General features: G+C 39.1%; 1 protein-coding gene across 2 annotated transcripts in view; it reads left to right on the top strand.

Annotated features, from left to right (window-relative positions):
* Barx2 (BARX homeobox 2) overlaps positions 1-16,450 on the top strand; it is a 71,798-nt gene that overhangs the window by 38,895 nt on the left and 16,453 nt on the right. The window contains exon 1 of one of the 2 annotated variants that reach the window (XM_076843564.2): positions 5,504-5,568. The exons of the other annotated variant lie outside the window; for it this stretch is intronic. Coding sequence (XP_076699679.1) covers positions 5,538-5,568 — 31 coding nt within the window. The 5' untranslated portion in view covers positions 5,504-5,537. Of the gene's footprint in view, positions 1-5,503; positions 5,569-16,450 lie in introns of those variants that run through there. 2 annotated transcript variants of the gene reach the window in all.

Genomic DNA, 16,450 nt, shown 5'->3' with positions numbered 1-16,450 from the left:
GCTTGGGTACGGAGGAATCTGGCAAGACAGCCTCTTCCTACAGAAACTTTCTCAGAAGTTTCTCAGGAGAAATGACTTGACTCAGTGTTTCCGAATGATTATCTTTGGCTGTTATGCCTGAGGAGTTTTGAAACTTAAGGGTTACATAGCTCTTCACTAGTTCAAAGTATTAAGAAATTGTGGAGTCTCCCCAAAATACTTAGGATTAGTATGTGGGGGTGGATCATTTCCCCCCTTGAACTCTGACCAACCAGAAACCCTAACCAGTAAGTGAGTGGGTTGACAAGGTAACAACACTAATTTATACTTATTTATTACCTTAGGAAAGTGACAACTTGAACCTGACTCTAATAACTTCAGTGTAGATCTAAAAATGTAAAAGACTGACTGGTTTTTCTTCTCCTCTGGAATGGAAGTTTTCTACTGAGATTTTGGCATGCTATAATTCTGTTGCTGCTTGAGGCTAATTTGGAGATTTTTCTTTTCTGGGGGGGTTTATCAGGGATTGAACTCAGAGGCAGTCAACTACTGAGCCACATCCCCATTTTATTTAGAGACAGGGTCTCACAGAGTTGCTTAGCATCTTGCTTTTGCTGAGGCTGGCTTTGAATTTGCCATCCTCCTGCCTCACCCTTCCAAGCCGCTGGGATTATAGGCATGCACCATTGTGCCTGGCTAATTTTGGAGATTTTTGTGTCCTAGGAGTGTGTCTAGCCAGTATCTTTATTTTTACTTTAAAGGACATTTCAGTGCTCCTGACTCTGCCAGTCCTTTGCTGAGTTGTGGGGTAATAACATGGATGGAGTGCAAGGGAGGGTCAAAGCTCTACCTGCCTTCATTCCACAGTACAGGGGGTACTTCCCTGGAGTAAGTCTCCTCTGTTCTCAGGTGTGTGGGAAGAGAGGGAAGGCAGGATCTGTCAGTAAATGGCCGGTGGGCAGCTGGATGGAGAGTTGGTGGGCTTGGTCCTCTAGAAGAGAGCCATGGCGCAGTTCAAGCAACACATGCCTGAAGGGCCAATTGCACGTTTAAATTGTTTTGTCAAAAACCTATGAATTGTTTTGTCAAAACCCCTCTTTTTTAAGCTGAAAATGAATAGCAGAAATGAACACACCTAGCAGTTGAAGGGACGTGGGTCTGTTGCAGAATCAGACTTGGTCTAGGGCATGGTTATTTTTGGTGTGGGAACTGGGTTCTTTAATGTTGACAATAAGAAGAGGTATGTTCTAGGAAGGCTTGTGCTCCTCTTCAGGTCCCCTGTACTGTGTCAGATAATAGTAACAACCTACATTTGTGATGCCCTTTTCAGTTTATAATAGTACTTGTGAAATAAAATATTTCAAGTATTATATTACATTTTCATAATTTTCCATTTTTGGTAGACTTTCAAAACCTTGTTCTATAATCCATTTTAAAAAGTAGAAGAGATCCTCGATTTTAAAAATATATGCTTTAAAGTAATCTCGGTAAAATTTGACGCTGAAGTTCATCAACTATCTCTTTTCTGTGGGAAGCATGACAATTTTTGAGCCTATAATCCTGAGTTCAGTCCAGTGAGGAGAGGGTGTTTGTTTTTACATTTGCTTTTCTACTTCATTTGGTAGCTTATTACCACCTAGGGAAGCACACTTGACTAATTAAGGGAAACACAAAGCAATATTGATATGTATCTCCAGGAATAATGGTTGCAAGTTCTATAAAAATGCCTTTGTGCTTCTCACATGGTCAGTGGGGAAATGGCTCATGGAAAAAGAGAAAAGACCTGAGCATTTGGCTGCAAATCTGAGTTCATTGCCCATGTGTGTGTGTCTTGGCTCTGTTCTTTGGACTTGGTAATGGGGTCATTATTTCTGTGTTAGAGGGATTTCAGAATGTCGTGTTTTTCACCTCAAGTTGTTCCCCAGGAAACAGCTACTTGCCTTCTTTTTACCTGGAATGAAACCTGAGGTGCCATCTTTCTCCCAGTCAGGACAGAGCTTCCAAATAAGGACTCCTTTATGTTTTAGAAACCTGTGGACTTCGCTGGTTTTTCTATGTGTGGGATGTACATAACTATTTTTGGCTGTACATATTTCTGTAGTTTTTTCTGCATTGAGACATATTGCTTTCTATTATGAAAAAATTGTGAACTAAGAAGAAATGGCAATATGTTATTTGATTGTCTCTTTCTTTTGGGAATTAGGCACTATGTAACACAAATTATGGGGACCCTGAGATAAGTATGAATTGTTCTTAAGCAGCATAAGCCAATGCTTGGCAGAGGCTCATAGTACACCCTGGAAGAAGCAGAATGTTTTAACAAAGTCTGAATGCACATCAGTTGCCTGGCATACTAAAGTATCAGAAAGGAAGATCCCTGGTAAGCTGTGCTTTAGAATTTTGTAAGGTGGCATGGTATCATTGAAGGAGGATGGCCATGAGTCAAATCCCAGATACATGCTGTAGTCATTGGATAGTGTCTGTTAGGATAGGAGACATGTTGTGGTAGTGTTCAACACATTTCCTTTTTTTGCTTCCTCTCTCTCTCCATTGCCTTGAGATTAGGGGAGGCATTTAAGAGTCTCATGATTTAATTTAGTGGCTTGTTGAAACTCTCTTCTCTTGGAGAGATTGGCCTTTCCTGAGACCATTACCACAGTGGGTGTTTGCTAATATCATCATTATTAATTTTTAGTGAGCAAATCAGTGTCGGTAATGGGGGCTGCTGGGTTATCATGCCGTCACAGGTCTACCTTTTCTTTCTTCCACTCTTCCAAAGCATGTATTAACTCTATTTAGTAGAAATTTCCAAATAGAAGTTCTTTGGATTGGTTGGTAATGTGTCAGATTATTATCTGTGAATCTGTGACACACCCAAGTTCCCCCTAAAATAGATCACATGAAAGAGAAAAATAGTGCCTGTGACCAAACAGTACTCAGCTTTTGGTGGCCTTTGCCTAGAAAGGCAGTACATGAATAGAACATTTGTCCTCTCCTCTGGAAGTCTGAGCCCTGGTCCTGGGTCAGACAGTGACTTTTTTGGTGACTTTGTTTAATACTCTCTGCTTCATCTATCAAAGGCAAGATTAGAAAAAAATCTCTGTTCTATTTTCAACATGTCATTAGCTACAAATCACAGCCTCCAAAGTTTTAATTGTGCAAGGTGAGGATTATGCAAAATAGAGTCATTTGCCTTCAGTAGTTAATCTGGATCACCTGTGGGGATATCAGATAAGTAAATAGTTTTATCACCCCACTTCCTGTGAACTGAGAAGAGTTAGTAGAGCTGGAGTAGTTTATATTACATGTATTAATATTCTTATTCTTCACCCACTTATTTCAACTAATATTTGTTCAGTTGATATCTTATGCAAAGTGTAAGAAAAACAGATGGATAGAAAGACAAAGCAAAGACTTTGAATTGAGAAATGTAAGAAAGATACATTGCTTCTCAGTGGGATTTTACTCATAATAGTGCTGCATTGGGGTACCAAAAGGGACCTTAAAAAGTCATCGACTTTCTTATTTACAGATGAGGAAATTTCAGAGAGAGAGACCTAATGAGGTACCAGAGGCTAAAGAAGCTTAATGGAGTTGTGGGTGGAATTGGCTAAGTGCAGGGTTAGCTCAGGGCCTTTTTCCTGTAGAGAGCAATGGTCTTTGGTCCCAGTTGCTCAGTTGGACACCATTATCTGCACAATTGATGTTCATTGTGTTGCAAAATCTTATTGCTGTTATTTCTTATTATAGTAAGTGCTTTCCAGAGTAAGACTCTAACATGAGAAAATATTTATCTGATGTCCAGTTTTTCATGACTGGGGATACACAGGTTGCCACTTGATCTTAACAACTTGAGTAAGAGAGGAAGAAAGAGGAAGTATTTAATTCTACCCAACAATTCTATCCTTCCATCAAAGGCAGAGATTGTCTTCCCTCCTCACTTCAACAGGGCAGATTTCTCCAAAGTTTGGATCTTTTTGCAACATAATTCTGTGTTCCTCTGACCACATTAGCTGCATTGCCTTAAGGGTACACTTTTATCAGGGAATGATGGGATTCTAGGAAGAGAAGATTTAACCAGGAATCATCCAACTGCAAGTATGACCTCAAAGTATCCTGATGGAAATATGTGGTGCCAATCATGGCAGCAGTGGGAAATATTCTGACCATTAGCTGTCTTTTTGGAACTTCATCAGACAATGGTTTCCTTGAGAATGCTCACTTTATTGATTTAGAGCCTTCAGGTTCTAGAGTTTCTACTTCTTGCTCAAGGAAACCAATTTCAACATCAGAAGTTCTCTAAATATTCTTCAGTAAGACACAAAGGCCTTTTGCTGTATTGTGATTGTACATAACAGTGAGATGCATTGTATATTTGTATGTACATATAATATAACAATATAGTTTAGCCAACATCATTTCCCACTATTTCCATTTTCCCTCTAAAAATTTTAACTGTTCCTTTTTGTGGTTCATCTTGAATTGGCATCTAAGCCAAACTTGTCCTTCAAAACTCAATTTAATATTGCTTTTCTAGAGGAATCCTTGACTGCCTGTGTTTGGATGGATCCTCTTGCTGAATATTCTTTTGAAAACCCTGATCTACTCTTAATTGTCTTCTTGGCCAGACCATAAGCTGGGCAAAGACCTGGCTTGTTTTATCCCCATTTCTTGGCATCTTATCTACATTAGATATTCTATAATTTGTGAAAATTGTTTTTTTTTTTTTTTAATTCTCCTTTACGTAGTTTGTTTCTAATTCTTCACAGCTAAGGCAAGCCATAGAGATATCGAACCAGGATTAGAATGGGTAGAGAAAAAGAATGAAGAAGTCAGCTTGGATTTTTAAAATGAAATTTTGACATAAGATATTCTGAGCTTTAGCCTAATGTAGTCTCCTTCTGGGTAACTGGGAGCTAGCCTGTGTGCTCATGGGGCCGCTTGCAGAAAGGTTCTGTCTTGGAGCTTTTTCTGGAAACCTTGTTCTGTGGCATGGCATTATGTATACCTTCCCAGCCTACCTGGGGAGATTCCTCATCTGTGAATATAGGTCTGTAAGTGTTGGAAAAGGAGAAACTTGTTTTAAAACTTATGTCAAAAGGTTCATTAGTGAGTAACCTTGCAGAAAGTTTATCATTCTTGAAGTTCTCTTTGGCTATGGATATTGAGCTGTACCTTTTGTTTGTGTTCCTGCTTCGGAGGTGATAACATCTGTCTCTTCTATTGGTTCTATTTCCTTTTTCAGCCCTGTTGATGAAGATGTACCCCAAGGTCCAGTTCTTTGTCCTCTGGAGTTCTTAAGGCTTTGTTTTTGGAAGATGAATTCTACTTTCAACCCTTCAACTCCGGTTCTGTGTAAAACCTGCATTGCCAACTCAGAGCCTTTCTGGGGAGAACTGGTTTGTGATTGTCCCTGCAATGTAGATTTCTGATTTTCACCTCAAACTGCAAGTTTCATCTTTTCTCCCACACATTCCCACATGGCAGACTTCAGACTTGTCAATGGTTCTCCAAGTCCAGCAGTCACCACCAGGGTGCTGGGTTTTCCAGTTCCTTATATGCTCCTGCCCTTCTTCCCACCCCAGTCAGGTAGGTTTCTGGATCCTGCTGGAATTTCCTTGATAATACCTCTGGAATTCATGCCTTCCTTCCCTCCTATAACCCAGCTCCTTCTTTCCTCAAACATTCCATTGCTGGATGGTGTGCTCTCAAAAACCCACGTTCTGTCTTGAATTCCTATGGTTCCCATTGTTTTCCTATTTACTTTTTAGTTTAATGTCTCATTTCCCCATTAGATGATTAGCTTTTTGAGGGCAGAGATCCAGAATTACCTCTCTTTCTACAAGTTTAGCAGAACTGAGTGACAGTTTAGTTGACTTCTTTAATGATGGGGACAGCGAACCAGGGTATTCCTGGTAGTAAATGCTGTGCAAACTCAGGGCCCATGAACACCAGAACCCTAACTAGCAATCACTGAGTACAGCCATGAGGCAGCAAGCCCGGTTAGGTTAGCACAAGAAAGCAAGGCTCTGACTTCTCAGTGAAGAGAGGCTTGTGTAAAATTTGGAACTTCAGTTGGCTTGCTAAATGGGTGCTTGAAAAAATTAGTGCTACTTTTGGATTAGTTCCTCACTGACTTTCATACTTGTTATCCAATTGTTATCTTCCAGCAAGCTTACACAGAAGTATTATTATTGCCATCTTATAGATGACAAAACAGAAACTTTGAAGTATGACCTGACCTGGGCCATTGAACCCAATTGCAGAACCGAGTCTCCAGGATTCCTATTAAAATTAGTCCATTTAAGGCACATGGTGTGTGCTGGGAAGATGGCAATTTTTGCTTTTGTCTTGTCCTAAAGAAGTTTGAAATTTGTTGAGAAACAGATGGGTAGACAACTTAACTTGTAATTTAAGGATTGGATTAAGTAAGGGTGAACAAGGACACAAACAAAAAGTGTGGGTGCACAGAGGTAGGAGTGATTAATTCTCTCTTTGTAATAAACAACAGCTGTGCAGTGCAGCTTTCTGTCCGTGAGTGCATGTGAGGTGTGGACGAAAGCCGGTGTGGGTGAGTATAGACAACAGAATGATTGGGAGGAGAAAGATCATGCCATTTCTAGTGTGTTCCTTGGCTGAGGGAGCTCAGGGGGAGGGGCAGTGGAGGCTCAGGGTACATGATGGCATGGGGATGTTATGACATTTTAGGCAGCCTGGAGAAGGTCCAGAGATCATTCTGCTGAGCCAACTTAATTGATCTCAGCTCCCGAAAAGCCTAGCATTTATGAGGGTGTACACCATCCTGATGACTAGAGGTAGATTGCAGGTCAAATGTGATAAGACTGAGCTTGTCTCTACAAAGTAAAAAAAAATCTGAAAAGTCTATGCAGTCAACCTGCCAGGGTTGCTCCGAAGTCCTCTGCTTATTTTCCAAATTTTGTTTATTTTTCCTAATCTCCCCAATATTTCTTCCCTATCCCTTCTCTTTGCCCTTTATTTTTAAACCTTTTTAAGGTTTGGGAAAAGATTTTTTTTTTTCCTTAAGTAGATGGTTTATTCTGACATCCACATCATAGCAATTCCATGCAGATTTTGGAATAAATTTATTCCATGTTTCTAATTCATTTATACTTAATTCATCAACTTTTAATGAGGTTGATACCTTTTAATAAGGTTGTTAAGACATTTTGCAGCCTTAGAGTTGGCCTCTTAGCATGTTTTCTCTTTTCTTTAGCCACACCCCTCTATCACCTGTGTGTATATGGTGCCTCCATTTCATCCACTCTTCCTGGACCAGAAATTTAGTGTCATAAAGTTAAAAGAACACTCAGAGCCTCTGTGTCTTCTCTCCTCTTGTCCCCCACTTTCCTATGGTCACTGAACTTTCATGATCAGTTCCTGCCTACCCTCAGGGCAAGCTTTCTTCAGCTCACTCTCAGCATAAAACTGGGCAAAGTAATTTTAACTATCCTGTAACTGCCTTTGCTGAAGTTTTTAGAAATTAACTGGATTTATCTGGTGTCTCCCCAAATCCATTCTTCTTGCCTGTTATTGACCTTGAGAAAGGATATGCTGTAGGTCTCTCAAGCTGTTCTGTGGTTTGTTTTTTGTTTTTTTTTTGGTGGTGGTACTGGGGTTCAAAGCCATGGACCTGGCATGCTAAGCAGGCTCTCTACACTCCTGGCACTTTTTTTTTTTTTTTTTTAAAAATACAGATTTGCAAAACCAAACTATTTCTGGAGTGTTGGCTGTTTTAGAAAGATGCCTGGACAGGTTAGCCTTTGCACTGATTTCTCTTAGCCCTCTGGTTGCTGTCGATTTCAGTACATGGTTGCAAGTACATTTGAAGGCCTCCATTGGGCATGGAGAAACTGGCACATTCTGGTGGTGTTGATTCTTGCTTTGCATATGAATGGAGAAGTTAAGGAGATACTTAGGTGGTTCACAGGTAGGTCTGCTTTCCTGATAAGAAAACAAATCCTTTAATATGGTTCAGTCACAGGGCACCAAGCAAGGAAAAGAAAGGGAGGAAAAGAAAAGGAACTAAAAGCAATAAAGTGCCCACTGGGCATTTCACATGTTTTAATGTACAGTAATTTAGGAAGGAGGACTGTTACTGGATGAGTTTGTATGGATGAGGACATTGAAAGTTTTGGTAATCTATGCAAAGTCCCTTTGAGAGTCAGTGGTAGAGTACCTATTCTTTTCTCTATCCAAAACTACCAGCTATTTGGTAGGAAAGTAATCCCATGGAAATAACTTGGTGTGGATATTTTATAATTTTTTTTTCTAAGAAACTCAGTGGTCACTACCTAGTTGTTTCCCCAAGTCTCTTTCAGGCTATCTTCATACCTCTGTATTCTTTATATATGTTACTTGAGTCCCTCTGAAGCTTTCTGCACATGTAGAGGTCACATGTTCCAGGGACAAAAATCATTCAAGATGACACTTTAGAGATTCTCATCTACTCAGGCCTTTGACCTTTGCTTACGTTAACCAGAAATATGGGCATGGAGAATCAATTAGGGGATGGGTATTTTGGAGAAATGGAACAGAAGCCCATAGGAGATTTTCAGGAGCAGACACGGTTGTTTGGTTGTTTGCTCTTGTTATGGTTCGGATGTAAGTTGTTCCCCAAAGCCTCTGTCAATACAGGGCTATTTAGAATTAAAATAATTAGATTATGAGACCTAATCAGCCCATCCTAGTTTCAGTGGATTGACTGGGTGGTAACTGTAGAAAGGTGGGACATGACTAGAGGAAGTGGGTCACTAGGGGCATGCCCTCGGAGTTGTTCTTCCTTTGGCCCCTCCCCCTCCCCCACCCCACCTCTCTTTCTCTCTCTCTCTCTCTCTCTCTCCACTTCCTGACTTCACCATGAGCTGAGCAGTTTTCTTCCCCTCAACTGGGCCCTTTCCCCAGGATATGCTGACTTACCTTGGACTCAGAGTAATGGGGTCAGCCATCTATCAACTAAGACCTCTGAAAGTGTGAACCCCAAATAAACTTTTCCTCCTTTAAGTTGTTCTTTTCAGGTGTTTTGGTCACAGTGATGCAAAAGCTGATTAAAATAGCTCTGAAGTTCAAATACAGATGTAGCTGAAGGGGACTGGCTTCTACTGTGAAATAGGTCATAAATTGAGGTGATGTGCCAGGAATCAGTAACCCTGAATATGATGCATGTGCCTGGCCCAAGCACACTCACATGCTAGAGCTTACATATAGTTTACAGAATCAGAAAATATAGTCATCCTTTGGTATCCATGAAGGATTGGTTTTAGGACACTTTCTCTCTGCAGATACCAAAACTCATGGACACTTAAGTCTCTTATATAACATGACATAGTATTTGCATAGAACCTGGACACATCCTCCCAGGAACTTCAAATCAATCCTAGATTAATCATACAGAACACAATGAAGATGTTGGGTAAATAGTTGTCATACTTTATCATTTAGGGAATGATAAGGGGAAGGATATGTATGCATTTAGCACAGAGGTGATTTTTTTAAAAATAATTTCATTCTGAGGTTAGTTATATTCACAGGGGCAAAAACCTATGTGAAGGATGACTGTGCTGCATTTAGTCCACCAAATGTCCCACGTCTCCCTAAGCCCCCTGCATGTTCCTCGGCATCAGCCAACCACTAATGTGCTCAGGTTTTAAGATCTAAGAACAGATTTTTAAAAAGGCCAAACATTTGGCAGGGAAGTATTTCTAGGTACCCGATACACACAGTTATGTGATATTTATCCTATAGCAAAACATTGGTTAAGGGGATTGGCTGCAGAAAAACAACTCTTAGAAAATTAATTCAGTGTGGTCATGTTTACACTACTTTTTGTTAACTGGAAACGTGTTTGTTTAAACAGTGTCTCTGGTTTATTATCATCATCACTCCCTCTCAGTAGCAGATAATGTGTTTCAATTTCACAAGTATATGTAAATGATCCAGAGTAGAGGGGCAGCTGTCTTCAGTCAACATTTTCACATAGTGATAATTCCTGGGAATTATGCATTGATTTTCATTTTTTCTCTATTTTTAAAAACTGAGGTTTGATTGGGTTTTAGCACAAAAAGATATATGGATAAGTCAGTGCTTTGGTGGGAATATGGGAAGGGGTAATGTGCAAGTGCTTTGTGAAATTAAAGCTCTGGGCTAAAGCTATTTTGTAGAAAACCTGCTCACATGTTAAAACGTGGAGAGACAAGAAACAGCTGGCTAAAGTATATTTTGTCTCATTTTTCTGCATCCTGTGGGTTTGCCTTCCAGGAGATTCAGTGTTTTGTCACATGATTGTGACCCACTGACTCTTATTCCAGCCATGATTATTCTTTCCCAATCTTAGAGGCACATGTCAAATATCTGGAACCCAAGTTAGTGAAATTATACTTTATATGATGTTATATTTATTGATTATAAATGCTGTCATTGTATTTATTTGCAATGGTGGCCCTCCTGAAACCCAAAATATTTCTTGGCATCATAGAGGCTTTGTGTGTGTGTCCGCAATTCAGGTGAGTTCTCTCAGCTGATGGGGAGAAAGTGTGATTTTGTCACTGAATTTGCACCAGAATGTTGGGTTAAGTAAGACTCTTGGAACTATAGACTTTGGTGATTCTGATGTTGCCTTAAATCACTATAATTTATCAGAAGTTGTGTGTGTGTGTGTATGTTAAGTTTTTAGCCACATGGTGTGTTTATCCACAGCTTTATCCCTTTTTGTTTCTGAGTAATATTTCATCATATGAATATGCTACATTTTGTTTATCCATCCCCCGTGGAGGAATACTGGATTGTTTCCAGTTTGGGGTAATTACTAATAATGCTGCTGTAAACATTTGCATATAGGTTTTTGTGTTTTCACTATGGGTTGGTTTTGCTGATTCATATGGTGTCTGCATGGTTAACTTCATAAGAAACTGCCAACTCTCTTTACAAAAAGGTTGCACTGTTTTCATTAGGTTTAATCTTTATGGAACCAAATTACATAAATCTCCAAAACCATTTTTAAATAATTTTAAAATAACCAGCGATGTATTTTCAAACTACCAGAGGACAGGATTATCAAAAGAAGTAATCCATTTCCTAAAGTAATCCAAATGGCTAGTGTAATTCTTATCCTTTTTTTTAGTGGGGTTTGCTTTTATAAAGAGCCTAATACATTGATTCTAAAGTCAACCAGAAAAATAAGTGAATAACTATAGCCAAGAAAGTGTTGTAAAAAGAATAAAGAGGGGGGACTTGTTCTTTCAGATAATAGAACTCCCTAAAGAACCCACAATGATTAGAGTGGTCTTATAATAGGACTAAATGTTGGTTGAGTAGAAAAGAAGAGAATCCAGAAGGACCCAGGTATATATACAATGTAATCCCTAGGGCCCCATGTGGGTCAGTGTATCTACCAAATTTTATTCAAAGATAATAGAAATGTGTTTATAGAAGCTTTGGATATGATCTTTATCCTATATTTTCATTGATTTTGCACAGTATACTCCTCTAAAAATATTGCCAGAAACTCTCTCTAAAGAGCTTCCACTTTCTCCAAAGTTGTAGACTCATGACAGCATCAGATAGATGCCCTCTTCTGGGTTCATGTGGCTTCCTGACTCTCTCTCATCCTTTCTTCCCTTCTACATTGGGCCACTTTTTGTGCCTTCCACCCACCCACTCCCATGAGGCAGCCCTTTGCAGGGTGGTTCTCTCTCCAGTTAGGCTCTTCTAGAGAGCAAGAGATTCTCAGGATTCTGGCAATAAAGATTCCCCTAGAGGGGCTGGGGATGTGGCTCAAGCAGTAGCGTGCTCACCTGGCATGAGTGCAGCCCAGGTTTGATCCTCAGCACCACATATAAACAAAGATGTTGTGTCCGCCAAAAACTAAAAATTAAATATTAAAATTCTCTCTCTCTCTCTCTTAAAAAAATTCCCCTAGAAGACTCCTCAAATTCTGATAAGCAAAAATTTCCAAGTTCATTTCTTTGGGGACTTACTGTATCTTAAACTTGGCATGTTAAGTCATGGGACTAGTCAATATGTGGTGTTAGAATTATTGTTTATTCACTTAGGAAAAAAATAAAGCAACACATTTTACAAAATAAACATCATTGTACTAGATTAACATACATATTACTAGATTTGAAACATTTTTATTTGTATGAACAGGAACAATTCTGTAAGTTTATCTCTTAAGATTTGGGGTTGAAAAGAGTAAAGAGAATTTTCTTTGTATATTTCTGAATTGCTTTGGATTTCTTTTATAACAAATATGTGTTACTTTGGTAATAAAACAAAATAGCTAAAATACTTAATAAGGGGTGGGTGTGTGACTGAATGGTAGAGAACTTGGTTGGCATGTGTGAAGCCTTGGGTTTGATCGCCAACACAGGGAAAAAAAAAAAAACCAAAAACCAAAACCAAAAGGAATTTCTTTCTATATAAAATCATAGCATCTGAGAATATTTAGAAATAAAAGTTGCCTAAAAACATTATTAATAGTTTTTCATTTTCTTTGATTTAGTAAAAGCTCACCATTTTAATATACAGATATGTTTTGATGAATGTAAAATGCCGCGTAACCACTACCTTAATCAAGATACAAAACAGTCTCAGCACCCCACCCCACCAATTCCCTTATGCTACCCCACCCCTTGCTTCTGGCAGTCGGTTCTCCATCTCTAGTTATGCCTTTTCTGGAATGTCACGTAAGTGATATCTCAAAATCAACTGGCTGTTGAGTCCAGCTTCTTTTCTTTTCATGAGCATTTGAGATTTAGCCACAATGGTGTGTTTATCCACAGCTTTACCCCTTTTTGTTTCTGAGTAATATTTCATCATATGAATATGCTACATTTTGTTTATCCATCCCCCGTGGAGAAATATTGGATTGTTTCCAGTTTGGGGTAATTATTAATAATGCTGCTGTAAACATTTGCATATAGGTTTTTGTGTTTTCACTATGGGTTGGTTTTGCTGATTCATATGGTGTCTGCATGGTTAACTTCATAAGAAACTGCCAACTCTCTTTACAAAAAGGTTGCACTGTTTTAAAATCATTCCCACCAGCAATGTATGAGAGTTCCAGTTGCTCTCCATAATTGCCAGTGCTTGATACCATCAGTTTATAGAACATTTTAGACCATGCTGGCAGATGTGTAGTGGAGCTCATTGTGGTTTTATTTTCCTAATGACTAATCATCTTAAGCATCGTTCACTGTGCTTATTTGACCTCTATATATCTTCTTTGGTGAAGTGTCGTTTAAAAACTTTTGCACAGGGTTGGGGTTGTAGCTTAGTGGTAGAGCCCTTACCTAGCACTGGGTTCGATCCTCAATGCCACATAAAAATAAATGAATAAAATAAAGATATTGTGTCCATCTACAACTAAAAAAAAATTTAAAAAAACTTTTGCACATTTTTTATGGGGTTAATTTTAATTGTCTTACTTTGAGAATTTTTTTTTTAAACATCTATATTCGGGATACAAATCATTTGTCAGTTGTGAAATTCGCAAAAAAAAAAAATTTCCTAGTCTGTAGCTTATTTTTTCATTTTCTTAATTGTATTTTTTTCAGGGAAAAGCATGTTAATTTTTGTTGTTGTGTTGTACCAGGGATTGAACCCAGGAGTGCTTAATCATTGGGCCACATCCCCAGCCCTTTTTATTTTTTATTTAGAGACAGGGTCTCACTAAGTTGCTGAGACTGGCTTTGAACTTTCAATCCTCCTGCCTCAGGCTCCCAAGCCGCTGAGGTTGTCAATTTTGGTGAAGATCAGTTTGCCTTTTTCCTTTATGCATGTGCTTTTGGTATTATAGCTAAAATTCTTTGCCTGACCCAAAGTCACAAGATTTCCTTCTGAAAGTTTTACAGGTTTCAGTTTACATTGGGCTCTGTGACCCATTTTGTTTGATTAAAAAAAAAAAAAAGAATTTGTGATGTGTAAGCCTTTTTTTCTGTATGGATTACAGTTTTTCTAGCACCATTTGTAGAAAAGACTATAATTTCTCCACATTGAATCATGTTTATTTGAAAGAAAAGGGTGTGATTCTATGTAGCATGAGAACCCAAATGTCTTCCAACATGAAGAAAAATAATTGCTGGGGCTGGGGATGTGGCTCAAGCGGTAGCACGCTCGCCTGGCATGTGTGCAGCCCGGGTTCGATCCTCAGCACCACATACAACAAAGATGTTGTGTTTGCCGAGAACTAAAAAATAAATATTAAAAAATTCTCTCTCTCTCTCTTAAGAAAAAAGAAAAATAAATGCTTTAGAGTCTTTGATTTAGAAGTGACTAAGAGTCTCTTTTACCCAAGAGAACATGCAATATATATTTTACTAGTGGTGTCAGAAATTTAAACATATTTTATATTCCATTTCAAGGATTTTCACATTGGTTTTCTTTGCCCAGCTTTTTAGAAGTTTTAACTATGTGTAGGTTCAAGGGTCAGTAAATGATAATTCTTTTTGGACAAATTGAACTTCTATTAGAGCTTTAGAAAGAAAATGAAACTCAAAATCTTAAAGCTCATTTATTCTTTTTTTTTTCGTGTGTGTGTGTGTGTGTGTGTGTGTGTGTGTGTGTGTGGTGCTGGGGATGAACCCAGGGCTTTGTGCATGTGAGGCAAGTGCTCTGCCACTGAGTTGTACCCCCAGCCCCTTTCCTTTTTTTTCAAGTTAAAAAAATAACATAGATGTTACAAAATGTAAATAATACCCAAGTATCATTGGTTATTGGGGCACGGGGGTATGATGGCTTTACTCCTACTTCTCTGTTCTCTCCTTCTCAGGCAGGAAGTCTGGCTCTTCTTCCTCCTTATGACCTCAGATGTGGGTGTGCCCCAGGTCTCGATCCTTGGATCACTTATTCTTTCTTCCACTCACTCCCTAGGTGATCTCACGCAATCCCATGGCTCAAAATGCCACATACACTCCATGAGTCAAAGCTGTGTCCAACCCCTCTCTATCCCCAAACTCCAGACTGGTTTATCCAGCTGCCTCCTCCACACATCCAGGATGTATAATAACTAGTTGTCTGGCACAAAAATCTTGGTTTTCCTACTCAATCTTGCTCTTTGTCCAACCTTTCTTATCTTACTAAGGTACCTCTCCATTCCTCCAGCAAAAAGGCCAAAATCTTAGCCATTGCCCAGTTTCCGCACCCTGCCCCCAACAACATTCAGTCCTTCTATAAATTCTCCTCACTCATACTGTAAAATATACCCTGAATCTGACTGCCTCTCACTGCCACTGTTGCTGCCTCTCTAGCCTGGAATATGGCCTGGCCTCCTTGCTGGTTTCTTGCCCTTCGCTCTTTTCCTGAAGTCCCAGCCACACAGTAGCAGCAAGGCTTGTTACAGACATAAATCAGATCATGTCCTTCCCTGGCTCAACTCTCGCCAGTGATTTTTTTTTTCCCCCGAATCAGTTGTTTGCCCTGACCCTCATGAGCTAACTTTAGAAGATTGCTTCAGAATTTCTATCCTGAAACTTCTGCCCTTTCTTATTTCTGCTTTTTGGCTATTTTTTGGAGCCAGGCTTGTTCCCCCTGGAGGGCTTGGCGTGTGGTGGTCCTCTCCTGGGGAACGCATCCCTGGGTCTTCTCAAGGCTCTACTGTGCAGAGAGGCACAGACCTGCCGAAAGACCACCTATTCACAGAGGTCTTCCAGCACCTCTCTCTCAAGAACCTGCCTTCCCCCCTACTTGCCCATCTTCACATTTCACTTCACTTTTTCTTCATAGAATTTATCACTCTCTGGCATTATATTATTTTTTATTCGTTTGTTGTCTGTCATCTCTATTTAACTGTAAGCTCCCTATAGGTGGAACTTTACCCTATTCATTGCTGTATCCCCAGCTTCCAGAGCAGAGTATAGCCCATAGAAGATGCTCAGTAAATATTCCTGGCGGGATTGAACACAGGATGAGATCATTATATGTAGACTCCTTTCATCTATTTTACTTCCACCACTTTCTCAGAGGTTATCACTGTTAATAGATTGGTAACCGGTTTTATGAGCTTTAAAAAATGCGTTTATAAATGCAGACACACACATTCTTTTTAGGATAATGCAAATTGACTTACATCATACTTTTTTTCTATCTTAATGATATATTTTAGATAGATTCTTATATTAGTTTATATACGTACTTATCTACTTATATTACTTTATATAGATATTTCTTTTTAATGGTTACATTTTAGTCCATTCCATAAATATACCACATTGTTTTTCATCATTTTCCTGTTAACAGATATGTGAGTCATGTCCTCTTTTTCACTATTATAAACCAGGATGCCGTGAATATGCTTGTCTATAAGTCTTTGTACACATAGGCAAGTAGAACTCAAAGCTATGGAATTGCCTGTTAATATCTGGCTGGATTAGTGGATGACTGGCAGTCTGTCTGTCTGGCTGGGTGGATGGATGGAAAGATAGGTGGATGAATGGGTAGATGGATGGAAAGATAG

Source organism: Callospermophilus lateralis, chromosome 2 (genome assembly GCF_048772815.1).
Source record: "Callospermophilus lateralis isolate mCalLat2 chromosome 2, mCalLat2.hap1, whole genome shotgun sequence".
Taxonomy (NCBI): domain Eukaryota; kingdom Metazoa; phylum Chordata; class Mammalia; order Rodentia; family Sciuridae; genus Callospermophilus; species Callospermophilus lateralis.
This window is presented reverse-complemented; position numbering and strand designations above follow the sequence as displayed.